This window comes from Callorhinus ursinus, unplaced genomic scaffold (assembly GCF_003265705.2).
Source record: "Callorhinus ursinus isolate GAN/ISIS: 27379988/994484 unplaced genomic scaffold, GSC_fseal_2.0 scaffold28, whole genome shotgun sequence".
Taxonomy (NCBI): domain Eukaryota; kingdom Metazoa; phylum Chordata; class Mammalia; order Carnivora; family Otariidae; genus Callorhinus; species Callorhinus ursinus.
In genome coordinates, this window is record NW_027397090.1 from 10,685,544 (window position 1) to 10,701,923 (window position 16,380).

At 48.5% G+C, this 16,380-nt stretch overlaps 1 protein-coding gene across 1 annotated transcript; it reads right to left on the reverse strand.

Annotated features, from left to right (window-relative positions):
• Nucleotides 1-10,361: 10,361 nt before the first annotated feature.
• LOC112838829 (forkhead box protein D4-like 1) lies at nt 10,362-12,540 on the reverse strand. Its single transcript, XM_073878275.1, has one exon. The coding sequence runs from the start codon at nt 12,319-12,321 to the stop codon at nt 10,981-10,983; it is 1,341 nt and encodes a 446-aa protein (XP_073734376.1). The 5' UTR covers nt 12,322-12,540; the 3' UTR covers nt 10,362-10,980.
• Between the last annotated feature and the right edge of the window lie 3,840 nt (nt 12,541-16,380).

Here is a 16,380-nt window from a genome sequence, read left to right on the forward strand (position 1 = left end):
CACACTCTCACCACCTCTTGCCCCTAGCAGAAATCCCTACAAAATCCCATGTTAATGCTCCTCTTGGGGAGAAGTCTTCTTATACCATCTTGAGATCAGTCACTTCTGGCTTCAAATGCTTTAGAGGGTCCCGGTTGCCTGTAGGACACTGTCGTCAGCACAGCTCGGCTCAGAATAGTGAGGCTTCTTAGCATCTGGCTCTCAGGAGCTGAGAGTGAAGGGACTCCGGACTCAATTCCAGGATCTATCACATACTTGCTGTGTGGCCCTGGGCAAGGGACCTACCCTCTCTGTGCCTCAGATTAGATTCCTCCTCTGTAAAATGAGGACAATAATAATAATACCTCCCTCACTGGGTCCTTATGAAGATTAAATTCTGGAAGTGCTTGGAACTGCGTCCAGCCCGGGGTAAGTGAGCACTAAATATTCACTCTGTAAGTACTGCTTTCCGCTCTCCTTTCCATATGGTATGTACATTGTTCTCCCGCCAGTCAGAATGAACCTCTAATTACACTCTGTTCCTCTGGTTCTTGGCCCCAACACAGAGCGGAATACCATTTTCCCCCAGCCTCTCATCCCAAGTACCCAGTGAACAGACTTCAAGACTCAGCTCCTCTGGGAAGCTGCCCTAACCACCCCTCCACTGGAGTCAGACGTACCCTTCACTGGGCCTTCATTCGGTTCCTTGTGCTCTATCGCAGAACAGATCACACTGGATCATGCAAAGTACTTTCTCTCTCTGTGTCCACTCCTTCAGGCAGGACGTGGCCTTACTCATCTTGGCAGTGCCAGCCCCTGGCACAGAGCTGGCTCAGTAAAGGCTGTAGAATTAAGTAATAATGCATATGGACATAGAGTAGACATGGGGTGCAAATGTGTCACCAGCCCCAGGGATAGTCTGGTTGGAACCACGGTCCTGATATAATTATTAACAACACCCCCTTTCATTTTCAAAACTGTCTCCACATGCAGAGTGAACTGTAAGGTCGCTGTAGGCGGGAGGGCTACACTCCTCACCCCATCAGACCCAGTCTCCCTTGGCTTAACGACTGTTTTGGAATGCCTCATGCACTGAATCAACAAAATGGATCATAGAACCTGAGTAGAATGGAATTCCCAAATAATCGATCGAAGGCAAAAGAGATTTAAAGGAAAAGTAACTTAAAATACAATTATATGTCTTTTGATGTAGAAGTGCTTGGGTAAATGACTTCTTCTGGCCAAGATGAAGCCACAGAGACCAAAATTTCCCTCCCACCTGAAAGAGCAGAAAACTAGACAACATATATGAAGACACTGTAATGAAGCAGTAAAGGACAGGGATCACCCAGAGATGGAAAACAAATCAGGGGAGCACCCCCACTGTCCCAGCTTTCTGTCTCGTGAGGGTTTCCTGGCCACAGCCCAGGGAGCGGGTGTAGACAGAGCTCAGAGGTCTCCCTGACTTGAGAAGACAGAGCTGGAAGTCCGGGAAGGCCACGGTGGCTAGACCTCGCAGAGCGGGGTACTGGGCAGAGCTGCCTCCAATACTCATCCCCCTCGAGTATCCTGCAGAGTACCAATCCGAGAGCATGCATGTGAGAGCATGCCTGAGACAGGAGAGAGAACCAACCACCAGGATTAAAGGGAACGGCGCCAGGTGCTCACACGGGGCAGGATTAGTGCCTGGGGCTGTCAGCCAGAGTGGACAACCTCGATTCACAAGGCTTCAGGTACTCATGAGGCTTTGGGTTCTGCCTCAGTGCTTGGGGCAAAGCAGTCTTAGATCAAGTGCTGTTCTTTTTTTTTTTTTTAAGATGTTTATTTATTTGAGAGAGAGAGTGCGCGCATGAGCAGGGGCAGAGGGAGAAGGAGAAGCAGACTCCCCACCGAGCAGGGAACCTGATGTGGGACCCTGGGATCATGATCTGAGCCGAAGGCAGGCGCTTAACCGCCTGAGCCACCCAGGCGCCCCTCAAGCGCTGTTCTTATTGCCTAATTAAGTAAAATCTGAAAAGATCAAACCCTTTCTAAGTAGCTTAACAGTGTGCTAGAACAAAGTTCAGGAATAGTTAGAGAAATAAAAAACTATCAAGCACCCAACAGAGTGAAACTTACAATGTCTGTCACCCAGTCAAAAATTACCAGAGATGTGAAGAGGCAAGAAACTAGGACACAGAATGGGGATAAAAATGGATCATAAACAACCCAGAAACGACATAAATGATAGAGTTAGCATACAAGTACATCTGGACACTTACGTTACTGTATCCCATATGTTCCAGAAGCTAAAGATTGAGCATTGGCACTAGAGACGTGGAAGATAGAGAAAAAGACCCAAATGCACTTGTAGAAACAAACATTATAATGTGTGAGACGAAGAACACCCTGGATGGGAGCAACAGCACATTACACATTGCAGAATGAAGGGTAAGTACGTTTTTTAAATTAGCCAAAATGAAACAGAGAAAAAAAAACACTGGAAAAAATTAAGACCATCAGTGAGCTATGGGACAACTTCAAGCAACCTAACATATTTGTATTTGGAGTCCCAGGAGCGAGGAGGGACAGAAAAAATACAGAAATAAGGTTAAGGTTTTTCCACCTGTTCAGGTTGAGACTAACAGAACACAGCACACTAGTCACATGCTTACATTTAAACCATGGAATCGACAGCCACAGATGCAGCCCGTTGCTGGAGGTGCTATACCCCGGATTTCAATTCAAATGTGGTTTTCTTCCTTGGGTGGGACTGTCTGGTATATTCTGGGATGGTCATCAACCCTAAATATCACCCAGGGGCGCCTGGGTGGCTCAGTTGTTCAAGCATCCGACTCTTGATTTCGGCTCAGGATCTCGGGGTCTTGAGATGGATCCCCATGTCAGGCTCTGTGCTGGGTGTGGAGCCTGCTTAAGATTGTGTCTCTCCCTCTCCATCTGCCTCTCCCCACTTGTGCTCTCTCTCTCTCTCTCAAAAAAAAGGAAAAGCGGCAGATTACATACAGCCCATGATGCCTAAAACAAGATTTTGCTGACCCCTGGTCTGGACTCCAGAGGAAAAAGGATGTCAAATGGTCCACTTCCACAAGGAGTTTAGAACCTAAGGGGGAGTGCAGGAATGTATCAGCCAGTATTCAGAGAAGCAGAAGCCGTGTGAGTGGTCCGCTAGAGCACATTTATCAGAGGGGCTAGCCCATCTACAGTTAGGGTAGCGGTGGACAGAGTCCACAGCAGGCAGATGCCTTTGCGTCTGGTGATGGCTGGAAGTTACTCCAGGGCGATAGAGCCCTCAGTCAGGAGGCAAAGCAGCACACGACATGGGGGCAAAGCAAGTAGAGATTGGAACCCACCAGAACCCACTGGACCTCATGAAGACAAACCAGAACCCACACCTCTCACCACCTCCAGCCTCACTGATGAGGGTGACCCGGCGCCCTCCGCCCCAGAGCTGCCCACGTGCCCTCATCCTCCCACATGTTCTCATGACACCGTAGATTTGCCCAGCAGAACACCCATCACGCCATCCTATGCTTGCCTGCTTCCTTGTGACTGGAACACAAAGAAAATGTCAAGCAAAATTCCACCAGTACTTTGGGACACATCGTAGTTAGTATCATCACGAGATGAGAGCTGGCTTTTCTAGAGCATTTGTGCACCAGGCACTATGCTAAGCACTCCACGTGCATTATTTCAGGTAACCCTCCCAATGAAATCTGTCATTGTCCCCGCTGTATAGATGGGGACAGTGAGGCTTTAAGAGGTTAGGTGGTTTGCCCAAGATCACAGAGCTAGCCAGAGGCAGAACTGGAATGCCACCAACATACATTTCATCCAGAGACCCGAGGCCTCGCTGCCATCTATCCTCGGCTAGTCCCTGAGAAAACAGGAGCCAGGGGGTTTGGGGCCTTTTTCTTTTTTTATCCAAATAAAAGTTGTTTCCTTGTAGTGGGTATTTAAACAGTTTTAGTAAATATTGGAAATCTATTCCAGGATTAAATTTCCAAAGCTACTGAAAGCCAAATATACACATATAATAGACATATAAGATACACATAGATAATATATAATATACAGACATAATATATCATATTAAGTGCTGAATGCAGTGAATCGGGAAACTCAAGCAAACAAAAAGTACCCAAAAGCATTATACAGAGCATCAACTGCTTACCAAACAGGTATTAAATGGTCAGGAAATGTGACCTATTCATTAAGGTATTAAACAGATCCAGCCTTACATAAAATCTCTATCTATTCTAGGTGAATAATAATAATTTTCAAATAATGTTGGTAATTTGAATATTTAGATCCACCCAAGCTCAAATCAGAGTCCAATATATGAACACGCTTTTACACACTTATCGATATTATAGATAAAACTGATTTAAATTAATTTCACCTGTGTTTCTGACAATGTGCTGGAAATCATTTGGGTATAAAGATCAATAAGACTCAAAGGGATTCCAGAGAGTGCATAACATAGAAACATCTGCAAATAACTGCAGAATGAGACAAACAAGAGAATAGAAGTCCAATATACAATGGAAGAATGGAAATGGAAATTTCATTTAGTGTGTATACTTATTAAAGTAATAGGAACCCAAAAAGCTTGATTAGTTTCCTTTTTTTAAAAGATTTATTTACTTATTTAAGGGAGAGAGTAGGGGGAGGAGCAGTGGGAGAGAGAATCTCAAGCAGACCCCCCTACTTGTGCTCTATTGACTGAGCCAGCTAGTAATCTCTTCTTAAAAATTATACGTTTAGGAAAATTTCATATAAGCCTTCCCATGCTTCCCCAAATAAAAATTTATTCTCTCAACAGTTGATTCTTCAAACTATCTTCACTACTTCCTGCCCCTCTACAAACAATACTATTATCTGCTAATATTCGGAAGTCTAAATAAATGATCTTATGCTGGGGCGCCTGGGTGGCTCAGTCGGTTGGGCATCTGCCTTTGGCTAGGGTTGTGATCCCAGGGTCCTGGGATTGAGCCCCGCGTTGGGCTGCCTGCTCAGCGGGTTGCCTGTTTCTCCCTCTTCCTCTTTGGCTTCTGTCGGCCGCTCCCCCTCCTTGTGCTCTTGCTCACTGTCTCTCAAATAAATAAATAGAAAAATCTTTAAATAAACAAGTAAATAAATAAATAAATAAATAAATAACGTATGCTTGAGAATATCTTACCAGAAAGATGTTGCCTGTAATCACAAGATCCAGAATGTCCAATTCTTCAAGATGAACAGTCCAGTTTCTGCAACAACAAAAATGCAGTACAATAAAGGGGATTGAAGAATCTTTACTGAGACAGAAGAGATGGTATCAACCATGTAAGTGTAGCCCTTGTTTGTTTCCTAATTTAAACCAACCAACTAAACAAAAAGTTCTGAGATGATTCAGAATATGTAAATATTCCCTGGAGAAGTTGATGCTATTAATGAGTTACTCAGGGGGGCTAATGGTATGGTGGTTACATACCATGAAATGGAATTCTTATCTTTTAGGGAAGTGTTCAAAAGTATTTATGGGTGAAATGACAGGATATCTGGGATTTGATTCAAAATAATCCAATGGGAAGAGGACTGTCAGAGGGTAAAGATGAAACCAGGCTGGGTACATGGAGGTTAATTTCACTAATCTTTCTAACTTTGTGTATGTTTGGAAGTTTCTATTATATGTATTTCAAAAAGACTTAAGGGAGAAGTCAACACTGCTTGAAATATGGCACAATATCTCTTATACTAGAGATACTTCAGATAACACAATAATAGTCATGTTAATTTCCAGACCTACTGGTCATGAATATGGGCCTTAAATAGAGACATAGCTATTCATAGCAAAACTATCCGAGAAAAGGAAATCTCTTACACTTAATTTAATTTCATTGTTCTCTTTGCCCGTATTTGGGAATAGAAATTGTTTCACTAGCTGAATAAATCATAACTATCCCAAAGTGTTCTTAATTACTGACTTCAATAAACATACTCGGGCATTCCAAGAACAAATAAGAAAATGAAGTTTATATCCAGGTATTTCTTTTATAAGCATCCATTTTGACATATAAACCTTGATTATGTTAAGGTAGTTGAGCAATAGGGAACTGGTGTGGAACTGAATTTCAGACTGCATTCTCAAACCCTTTTGTTTTTCCTACACCTATTTTTCCATGGTGGTTTTTTTGGGGGGGTGGGGGTGGCAGATTTTGGTATTATTAGCTATGATCTATGTAAGTCCTTTGAACCAAGTGGTGTATATGGAATCATTGAATACTTGAAACACACTTAAATAATTTCAGGGCTGATACAAAAAACAAAAAACAAACAAACAAAAAAACCAGCCATTAATCCTAAACCATTTTTGTAGAAATGACAGGTAGGGGACATTAGCAGTCAGAGTGTGATTACAGTTCAGACTAGACATTTCTGAACATTCTTCCTAAATGCCAGGGGGAATGAGAGCCCAGTCCCCTCAGGCTTTCAGTGTAATGTGGTGATGGATCCGTGCAAAATCCCGAAAGCTGAAAATCGGCTTCACCTCGCTCTCAGCCCTGTTAGTTCTTACTGCCATTTTGACTTTATTCCTTTTCTCTTAGTTTCTGCTGTTTCTCTAGATTTTCTGTCCTTGTTGCTTCTAAGGCAGATGAAAGCCAGATGAAAAGACATGGGGCGTCTGGTTTCGGCAGACTGGTGATGAGAGCTACATTAGCTACATTTCCCATGAATATTTTTGAAACACTGCGGACACCCACAGTGTGCCGGGGCAGGCCGCGGAGAACGTTACCGCCGCGCCACAAGGCACCGGGCCACCGACGGGCACCGGGGCTCGCTGCCTTCTGCCAGCTCAGTCTGCAGCTTCCCAGACGCCCTCTCTCCTCGCCCGCAGGCGCCTCCGCCTCCACTCCCATGCAGTGGGCCCATTCCTTCTGACCTGAGGGTGAACTGCGGGCTGGCCCTGTCCCAGCCCAGCGTCGCCATCCCTCCCTAGCTCCCTCCAGGCAGGTGCGGCCCAGCTCCCTGGCCACATCACGACCCTTTCGCGCAGTCCAGAACCAGTGCCTGGCGCGAGGCGCGAGCGGGAGCGCAGGGTCAAGGTTCCCGGGAGGAAGTGCGGCCTGGCGGGGCAGCGCGGGGCAGCCACCCGCCTAACTCCACGGCCGAGGGCTGGCGGCAGGGAGGGGGCGGCGGCTGCGGACCCGCAGGCGGACTGGGGGACCGCAGCACCGCCGCCAACTACGTCCAGGCGTGCCTGGGTTCTTGGGGCTCACCAGTGAAAAGAGGACGAAAATCCCACCGGGGAGGAAGAACGCACCCTCCTCTGCCTCCTGGCTGGCCACCTTGGGTGGAGTCGGGGAGTTCCGCGCGGACCCGGGCGCAGCAGGTGCAGTTCCGGCCGTGACCTTCCCACTGCTCCAACCAAGCGCTTCCTAGACAAACGCGGAGCGGAGCGCCCGGCGCTGGGCTGGGGAAGCGACGGCGCGAGCTTGGGGCGGCCGGGTCCTGGGGGTACAAGTGCGCTTCCGGGCACGCCGGGCCTGGAGCAGGGAGCCGGGAAATTAGGTCCATTTAGGCCTGGTCTCCGAGACCCACCCGAGGCCCAAGCAGGAGAAGGTCACGGGCGCCCTTAGGGTTAGCGGTTTAGAAACCAAATAGGGGGGCGCCTGGGTGGCTCAGTTGGTTAAGCGACTGCCTTCGGCTCAGGTCATGATCCTGGAGTCCCGGGATCGAGTCCCACATCGGGCTCCCTGCTGCTCAGCAGAGAGTCTGCTTCTCCCTCTGACCCTCCCCCCTCTCATGTGCTCTCTCTCTCTCATTCTCGCTCTCTCAAATAAATAAATAAATAAAATCTTAAAAAAAAATCACACCTCATTAAAAAAAAAAATAAAGAAACCAATAGGGCCCGGTTCCACCGCCTAAGGGTCTTGGGGCGAGTGTCTCAGTTTCTTTAAGTCGCAAACTTCTCATCCGTGTGATGGGGATTCCAGCGTGCCTTCTCCACGGGGTGCTGGGAGGGCTAAAGAGGAGCCCAGTGCCTGGCAAACAGACAGAGAGCAGAGGAGAACGGTGAGCCGCTGTCCTTACTGCCATCAGTTATTAGCCGGTGGGACCCGAGGGGGAGTCGCTTTACCTGCTTTCCCTCCTGCCCTCGCCCCAGCCTCCCTGCGCCTCCCAGCCCGTAGGCTCCGCTCCCCCAGCCGCTCGGGAAGTGTCCAGTCAGCCCGGTCTCAAGAAGACGAGCCCGAAGGTCGGAGGCAACCCCGTCTCTCGATCCCTCTGCGCAACAGGGAAGCGCTGTGCCTTGCGTGCGGGGGTTTACAGCAGACCCGCGCTGTGGCCCTGACAGCCGCGGGAACCCGGGAGGCGCCCGGACGCCCGTGCGCGGACCCACCTGTCCCCCGCGCCGCCCCGCCAGCAGTGTGGGCTCAGCCCGGGCTCGTCCTCACCGCGGGGCTGGTGCTGGCCGCAGTATCCGGGCCGTGGCTGGGCGGGTCGGGAGGGGCACCCCGTGGACCCCCCGCGAGGCCCGACCTGTCCGCGCAGTCGCCAAGTTCAACTGGAGAACAACGTTTACTTTACTCTTCCACCGAATCCACAATTTTCTTGAAAATTCATGTTCGATATGGTTTCATTAGTAGGAGAGGGAGGGGCCGGCTTGAGCCGGGTTCTGAGCCTCAGACACTCGTGTTCGTGACGGTGCTCGTCTGGCCTGGGGCAAAGCGAAGGAAGAAACGGGCTTCAGCCCCGAGGGTCGGCTCTGGGCTCAGCGGCGGCTCCACCCATTGCTCCCACGAAGTTTGTTGACCGAATCAATGAACGCGTGTAGGCCTGGAGAGGGTTTCGCACTAAAGAGCAAGGGGAGTCGGGGGTGGGGGGGCGGCGCTGGAACGTGAACGGGATTGTTCTTGGTAGGAAATAAGCTCCTTTATTAGGGCTTGTTGCCAAACACAGGTAGCCCCAGATCTACAGAATATGCTAAACGGATCTTAAAGCTGGGGTGCAGAGGGTCTGGCAAGACGTGGCAAAACCTGAGAAGGGAAAGTGGCTGGCGGGGAGGGTTAGAAGGGGCTTTTGGGTCGCCGGCAGCCGGAGCTGCGGGGAATCCGCGGTGCTGGTGTTGCGGACTAAGGCTTCACTGCACGTGCAGGGCGGAGCGAGAATGGAAGTTCGAGTCTAGGCGGCCACCGGGGGTTGGGCTTGAGAACTTTCCAGAACGTCCCCAGAACTGCACTACTGCAAGCCCGGAGGGGGTGAGGATCGCAGGCAAGACTTGCGAAGAAGTTCTCAGTGCTGGGGAGGAGATGAGAAACTGGGGTAAAAGTGGACCAATTAAACGGCTGTAAAAATGTGTCTGTCTTCCCTAGAAATTCACAGCTAGAACAGCGGAGTAGATGAAGGGAAAGGACCTTCTCACATTTACCAAGTGACTTCTCCCAAAGCGGCAAAGAATGCAATTCTTTTGAAACAGGAGCCCTTCTCCGGACCGGGAGTGCTAGTGCCGCAGGGTCTCTAGAGACTTGCTTTCTCTGGGGAGTATTTCCTGATGGGCATCTTCGTCTGGTTTCCCTCCCACCCGATCACCTGGAGCTGAATGACAGTGAAACCTTTCTGGTTGCAAAGTTCTTTCAGAAATGCCCTTTGAAACAACAACAACAAAGTTCTCTCTGTTCTAAAGAAATGGACTATAAGCCCTTAGAAGGCATCTATCTGGGGAGAAAATGGTTTTAATTGTAAATGTCCACAACACAGTTGCTACATTTGATCCTTGCTTTTTTCCCTGGCCCTGCTTTTGAAAATTCTAATGCCTTTTTTTTTTTTTAATTTCCCTAGTAAATGTTGGCTACTACATTCTAAGTTGATCTCAGATGGCGCTCCGCTTTATCCAGGCAAAAAATCAACGTCTTTAGAAAAATGAAAAACAAATGGAGAATATATTTACAGTTCCCTCCAATTCTTTTTTCTTCTATCCGTTTCATAAATACTGAATCCCGTTATTTTAAAACCCAGGACCTTTTCAACTTCAAATATTTGGAAGTTTTGAAAGCCGTTTTGAAATTTGTTTCTGCTACCTATAATGAATATGAATTGTAAAACTAAATTGTTTAACTGGGAGGAAAGAACGTTTTATTTTTTTAAGATTTTATTTATTTGCTAGAGAGAGAGCGCGCCCACAAGCAGGGGGAGGGGCAGAGGGAGAAGCAGGCTGCCTGCTAAGCAGGGAGCTCATCGCTGGGCTAGATCCCAGGGCCCTGAGATCATGACCCCAGCAGAAGGCAGAGGCTTAACCGGCTGAGCCACCCAGGGGACCCAAGAACTAAGTTTTGAAAGAGGTTCCACTTAGAAATCGATTATTGAGAAGTAATATGAAATAAATGATGAAGTGTAGTGATTTCGCATTTTATTTAGTCTATATAGCTAGCTTGATTTCAACATCTTTCCACGTAAGATGGCACATCAGACACACAGATCTGAAACAAATGTTTCAAAATTAAAATTCCATATTACACATCCATTTCAGGAAGACATAAAGAACATAAGTATTTTGGACTTGACTTGGGACTAATATTTACAATTCCTAGGGAGTAAACAAGGGGAAACAAGTCTGCATTGGACATTGTGTATTTTCTTTTTCTTTCTTTCTTTTTAACCAGAACAAAATATCCTGCTTGCGCTCCTACTTCCTCTGGATATGTGTAACCGGAAAAGCCCTGGAAGCCACAACCGGAGGCTGGAAAAAGAAAAAGGACAAGAATTGCCGCTGTCCGATGTTTATGTCCCGGTTGTCTGACAGTATCCAACTTGAGCTTTGTAAATATTTTGCAGTGACCCGAACTGTGGTTCAGTTAGTGGTTGTTCCGATGAGGGATTCAGATGCACCCGCGTTGTCCCTGCCGTGTAGGGTGTTGTGCGTGAAGGCAGAAGGCGAGGAGAGCGGGACCCCTCATTGCTCTGCACTACACCTTGGCTGCAGTTGCGCCCCGCGGAGTCAGCGCCCGGACAGGGTGTGGATGCTCCTCAAAAGGCTGGCAAGGCACCCTCTCTGCCGGAAAGGCTGGCCACCGTGGTCAGCCCGGAGCCTTCTGCTCCAGGCTGACACCCCAGCAGCGCCGCGGGGGCGGACAGGTGTTGGCCCAGCAGAGGGCCCTCGCTTGGAGCGCCGCCGCTGGTACAGCCCTGCTGCTGGGGCTGCTCTGAAACGGTCCCGGCAGCCGACGCGGCGGCCGCAGCGGACACGTGCAGCAAGGGGGTAGCGGCCCGGTGCTGCAACAGGCCCGCCGGGCGCTGCAGCAGGTGGCAATAGCCCCACGGGGTCGGGGGCAGACCCTGCCTGGCCCTGGTGCCCCCTCCCCGGACCCCTCGCATGATACTCTCGATGCTGAAGGGGGTGCATCGGTCTCGCGGCGGCGCCGCCGGCCCCTTGCCCTCCTCCCAAGGCTGGGAGCGCAGAGAGGGCTGCAGCGCCGAGAACGCGCCGGTGGCGGCCAGGTCGGCGCCCAGCGCTTTCCTGGGCGTCTCGGCGCAGGCCGGGGCCGACAGCAGCAGGTAGCGAAGCGGGTGAGGGTGCAGCAGCACGCACTGGCGGCTGCCGGCGGCGGCGGGGTAGGCCCCTGGGACTGGCGGCGGCGGGGCTGGGGGCCCGAGCAGCAGGCCCGGGCAGGGGCCGTGCAGGGCGGCGGGCGCGGCGGGCAGGGGCAGGGGGTGGTGCAGGTGGACTCCCGGCGGCGGGTGGTGGCGCTTGAAGCGCTTCCTGCGCCGGAGGAAGCTGCCGTTGTCAAACATGTCCTGGGAGGCGGGGTCCAGGCTCCAGTAGTTGCCCTTGCCCGGGCGGCCCGGCTCGCGGGGGATCTTGACGAAGCAGTCGTTGAGCGAGAGGTTGTGGCGGATGCTGTTCTGCCAGGCGGGGAACTTGCGGCGGTAGTAGGGGAAGCGGCCGCTGATGAAGGCGCAGATGCCGCTGAGCGTGAGACGCTTGTGCGGGCTCTGCAGGATGGCCATGGTGATGAGCGCTATGTACGAGTAGGGGGGCTTCGCCGGCTGCGGGCCGTCCCCAGAGGCCGCCGCAGGGCCGCTCAATGCCCTGAACTCGGTGCCAAACTTGGAGGAGTCGCTCGGGGCGCCGCCGCCTTCGGGGGGCTCTCGGGGAAGCGCGCCCGCGCCCCGCCGCGCCTCCGGCGTCCCCGGCGGCCGCAGCTGCGCTAGGAACCGCTGGCTCTCCGCCGCCTCTTCGTCTTCCTCTCCCTCCTCGTCTTCATCTTCCTCCTCTCCCAGGATGTCGATCTCACCGTCTTCCCCGTCGGAGCGCCGGAGGCTGCGCTGCGGTGCGCGGCGGAGGCGCTTGGGTTTTGGCAAGTTCATGGAGGATCGGGTCCTGCAGACGCAGAGGAGGTAGCGGCCGCTCACCCGGCTCGCGGCGGGGCTGGGCTGGAGGCCTGGGTTGAGTGTTCCAAAAAGCAGAAACCCTTGTGGTTGCCCTTTGGTGTTCTTCTCTGTTGGTTTCTCCTCGTTTCCAACACCGTCCAGCGAAGATGCACTTTGCCTTTTATTAAGGCTTCTTGGAGTCCCTGTGTGGTTGGCTCCCCCCTCCCCCTTTATGCCCCTTCTTCCCCTACCTCTGAGAGCTCCCACTTCCTTCCGACGCAGTCCAATGATGAGGATCCTCTGCACGTTACCCGACAGGGCAAGAACCTTCAGCCTCCTCCTTCTTACACCCACCCGCCAGCAAGGAAGATGCGCTGTTAAACTGCTTCGAAATGTGCAAATAAAGAAGAGGCAGGAAAATATGGTACCCAACAATTTATGGCCACCTTGACCCTCAGGACTCTCCGTTGGAGGATAGAAATTGGGGGGGGGCACTAAATGTCTACAGTGTTTGACTGTAAAACAACGTGTAACAGTAAAAGTGTGTTTTCGTGTTTCATAGTTGGTGATACCCACATTTTCATTGGTGGATTCCGTCCTCGTCCAGAATGATGAGCTGAAATATTCTTAATGTTCTAAGTATATCCATGAGCTCACGGGTGTGTGAGGGAGGCTTGCATGGTCCCTTCTGCTCCCCACCTTAGCTCCCCAGAATGTTCTCCCTGACTCAGCTTTAGGGAAAAGGCTGAGATGTCCTTGGCATTAAGTTGTGTAAGTTCCAGGTGGAAGGAGAGCAGGAGAGCTAAAGAGAAGTCCCCTTGCATCAGTGACTCTCGAACTTCTTTGAACATTTAACCGCAGTATGAAATACATTTTATGTCGTGAACTTGGAGAGCGAGACTTCTGTAACTAAAATGGGTTTCATAAAACAAGTGACCACTGATTTTTTTCTTTTTAAAAATGTCCATGACCAACCACACTGATTTTGCCACATCCTAACTAGTACAGAGCCAGTGTGAAAAATCCTGTTTTCAGAAAAAATAGCCTCACAACACCCAGGGATACACCAGTCTGAGAGTCAGTCGCTCACACATGTGCTCTACCCTCCTCCCCATTAAAGCCAACATTAAGCCCTTTTACTATAATAATACTAAAGTTGAAACTTAAATAAGGCAAAGGAAGAGGTGCAGTTTCAGCACCTTTGCCAAATTACTAGGTCGTCATTCCCTACATTGGAGAAGCGACATGGCACAGCAGCTCTGTTTAATTTACTTGATGTCCCTGGAAGTAAGGATTTTTAGATTGGCTTCACTTAAATCCGCTCAGAGACTAGAGTAGCAGTCCAGTGGAATATATTGTGTGTTATATAAGGGGGTCTGGGTCTTAGGCTGAAATGCTGAGCAAGAGTATATATTCATAATTTAATACCCAGCCACTAGTGAAAAGAATTTGAGAAGGCATCTAAAAAAATGCAGCGTGAAAATATTGGATTATGCCACTGATTGTCACAGAGTGAAACTTCCACTCTGGATTCATGATAATGAACTTTCAGGAAAAAATCAGAAGCCAGCTAAAAGGGCAAAATAACAATAACAACAAAGCTCAAAGTAGCTAGTCCCTTCAGGATAAAATTTTGAAAATCTTTCCCTACCGCTATCTTTTAAAAGCTTTGCCTCTACTCCTGAGGTTCTCCGCCTGTCTTCTCAGTCAAATGTAGCTTGAAATACAGAACTTTTGAGCCTTACAGATTTGTTTGAATCCCAGATTCACCAATTACTACTTGTGTGATCTACTAAACTAAGCTCCAGGAGGGCTGTGACAGGTGTCTTATTCAAACTCCGGCTCCCAGCTGCCTGCCTGTCAACCCCCTGCAGGTAAGGGACCTTTCTGCCAGGAGCAGAGGAATCCGATTACCTGGAAAGGGAGTATTGTTAGTTTTCGGAGAGTCAACGTCTACGGGGATTTGGGTTATTTAAAAATGAAAGGAGAAAAGGAAAGGCATGCAAAAACAAAACAACTGAAACAACCCCCATTCTCGGAGCTATGTCAAAGGGGGCACAGGAGACAAATGAAAGAGGCCCCCCACCACCTTGGCCAAAGCTCGGACAATTTGAGGAAAGATTAGATTACAACCCAAAGTATAAATATTCAAGCATCCATACTAATGAAAATTAATGATCAAGTAAATTAATAAATGGGGGAAGGCAGGGACACCTGGCTGGCTCAGTGACTTGATCTCAGGGTCCTGAGTTTAAGCCCCACATTGGGCGTAGAGCTTGCTTTAAAACAAAACAAAACCCCCCAAAAAATAAATGGGGGGAAAGAAGCCAATCTCCCATGCAGAAGAATTCCAAATAATGTAGATACTCCACGCTGGAGGACGTGGAGCATACTTACTCCTTTACTGTGGTAGGCATCACTGAGTGGCTTCCTTCCAAAGACTACAGTAGGGGCAGGGGGAGCAGGTGAATAATCTTACAAGTGAAGAAACCTGACAAACACTTCAGCCAGGTCATCAGGTGATCAATGTTAACATCAATAGTCATAAACCATGTTAATAGTATATACACTTGATATGTGATAAAAATAGCACTCTGTGATCTCGCTCCCCAAAACCCACCAAATCAGGAGGAAAACAGACAAATTCCAATAGAGGAGCATCTTATGTACCTAATCAAAACCATCCTCAGGCGCCCAGGTGGCTCTGTGGGGAGCGTGCTTCTCCCTCTCCCTCTGCCCCTCCCTCTCAAATAAGTAAACAAAATCTTAAAAAAAAAAAATCCTCAAAACTATCAAGGTCACCAAAACAAGGAAAGTCTAAGAAACGGTCATAGCCAAGAGGAGTCTACAGAGACATGATAACTAACATCTTGGATGGCATCCTAGAACAGAGAAAGGACACTAGGTAAAAACTAAGGATATCTGAATAAACTATGGACTCTGGTTAATAATAATGTATCAATATCGGTTCACTAATTGTCACAAATGTGCCATACTATTGTAAGACATTAAGTGAGGTGGGGGGGATATGGGTTCTTGTACTATCTGTATCTTGTACTATCTGCTCAATTTTCCCGTAAATCTAAAACTGTTCTGAAAATTACATTCTATTAGTTTAAAAATTAAAATGGGAAAAAAGGCCTAATAGCCAAAAAGAAACTTAAATGTCCATCAGCTGATGAATGGATAAACAAAATGTGGTACATAGTTCAGCAATAAAAAGAAACTAAGTGTTGATACATGCTACAAGGGATGGATCTGGAGAACATTACGGTATGTGAAAGGAGTCAGAATAGGCCAATTATAAAAACAGAAAGTTGATGAGTGGTTGTTGGGGCTGGGAGCAGGGGGAAATGAGGAGTAACTGCTGATGGATAGTTTCTTTGGGGAGTGATGAAAATGTTCTGGAATGAGACAGTGGTGGTGGTGCTTGCCACTACCTGTGTATTATACTAAAGCCCTGAATTGTACACTTTAAAAAGGTAAAGTTTACCATATGTGAATTATATCTAAATAAAACTGTTATACAAAATATGTCAATGTAAAAACAAAGAGCCTTATTAATGAAAACTAAGCAACACTCCATTATGCCAAGTCACTCTACAAAAAAAAAAAAAAAGGAAAAGAAAGGAACTCTTACTGTCCCCTCCCATCAATTCTTCAGTGTTGCCATAAGAATCAAAAGCCTTCCTTTGTAGCCCCTGCAATATTTAACCTGCGGCCTAGTGCATGGTGGGCACTCCATAACACTTGGTGATTACTTCTTTCCTAACAATGACAGGGTTTTTTTTCTGAACAAACCTATTGGGCTCACAAAATGCTGTCCTAGTGTGAAAACCAAACTTTCTAAACTAATCTACAAAAACGATGATGATGTCTGGTTTCTTTCCATTGCACTCTGAAAATTAAAGGCAATATGGTCATCAAAAGTTAAAGTTGATTCTAATATTAAGACTAATTGAGAAAGAAAAATCTAGCATATCTTTCTCATCGAAGTAAGAAGGGCAAGTTGCTAGTCTATGAAGGCAGAATTTATTTCTTTCAATGTCACTTCCA

Coding starts and splice junctions, on each gene's coding strand:
- LOC112838829 (XM_073878275.1), bottom strand. CDS start 12,321: ATGAACTTGCCAAAACCCAAGCGCCTCCGCCGCGCACCGCAGCGCAGC.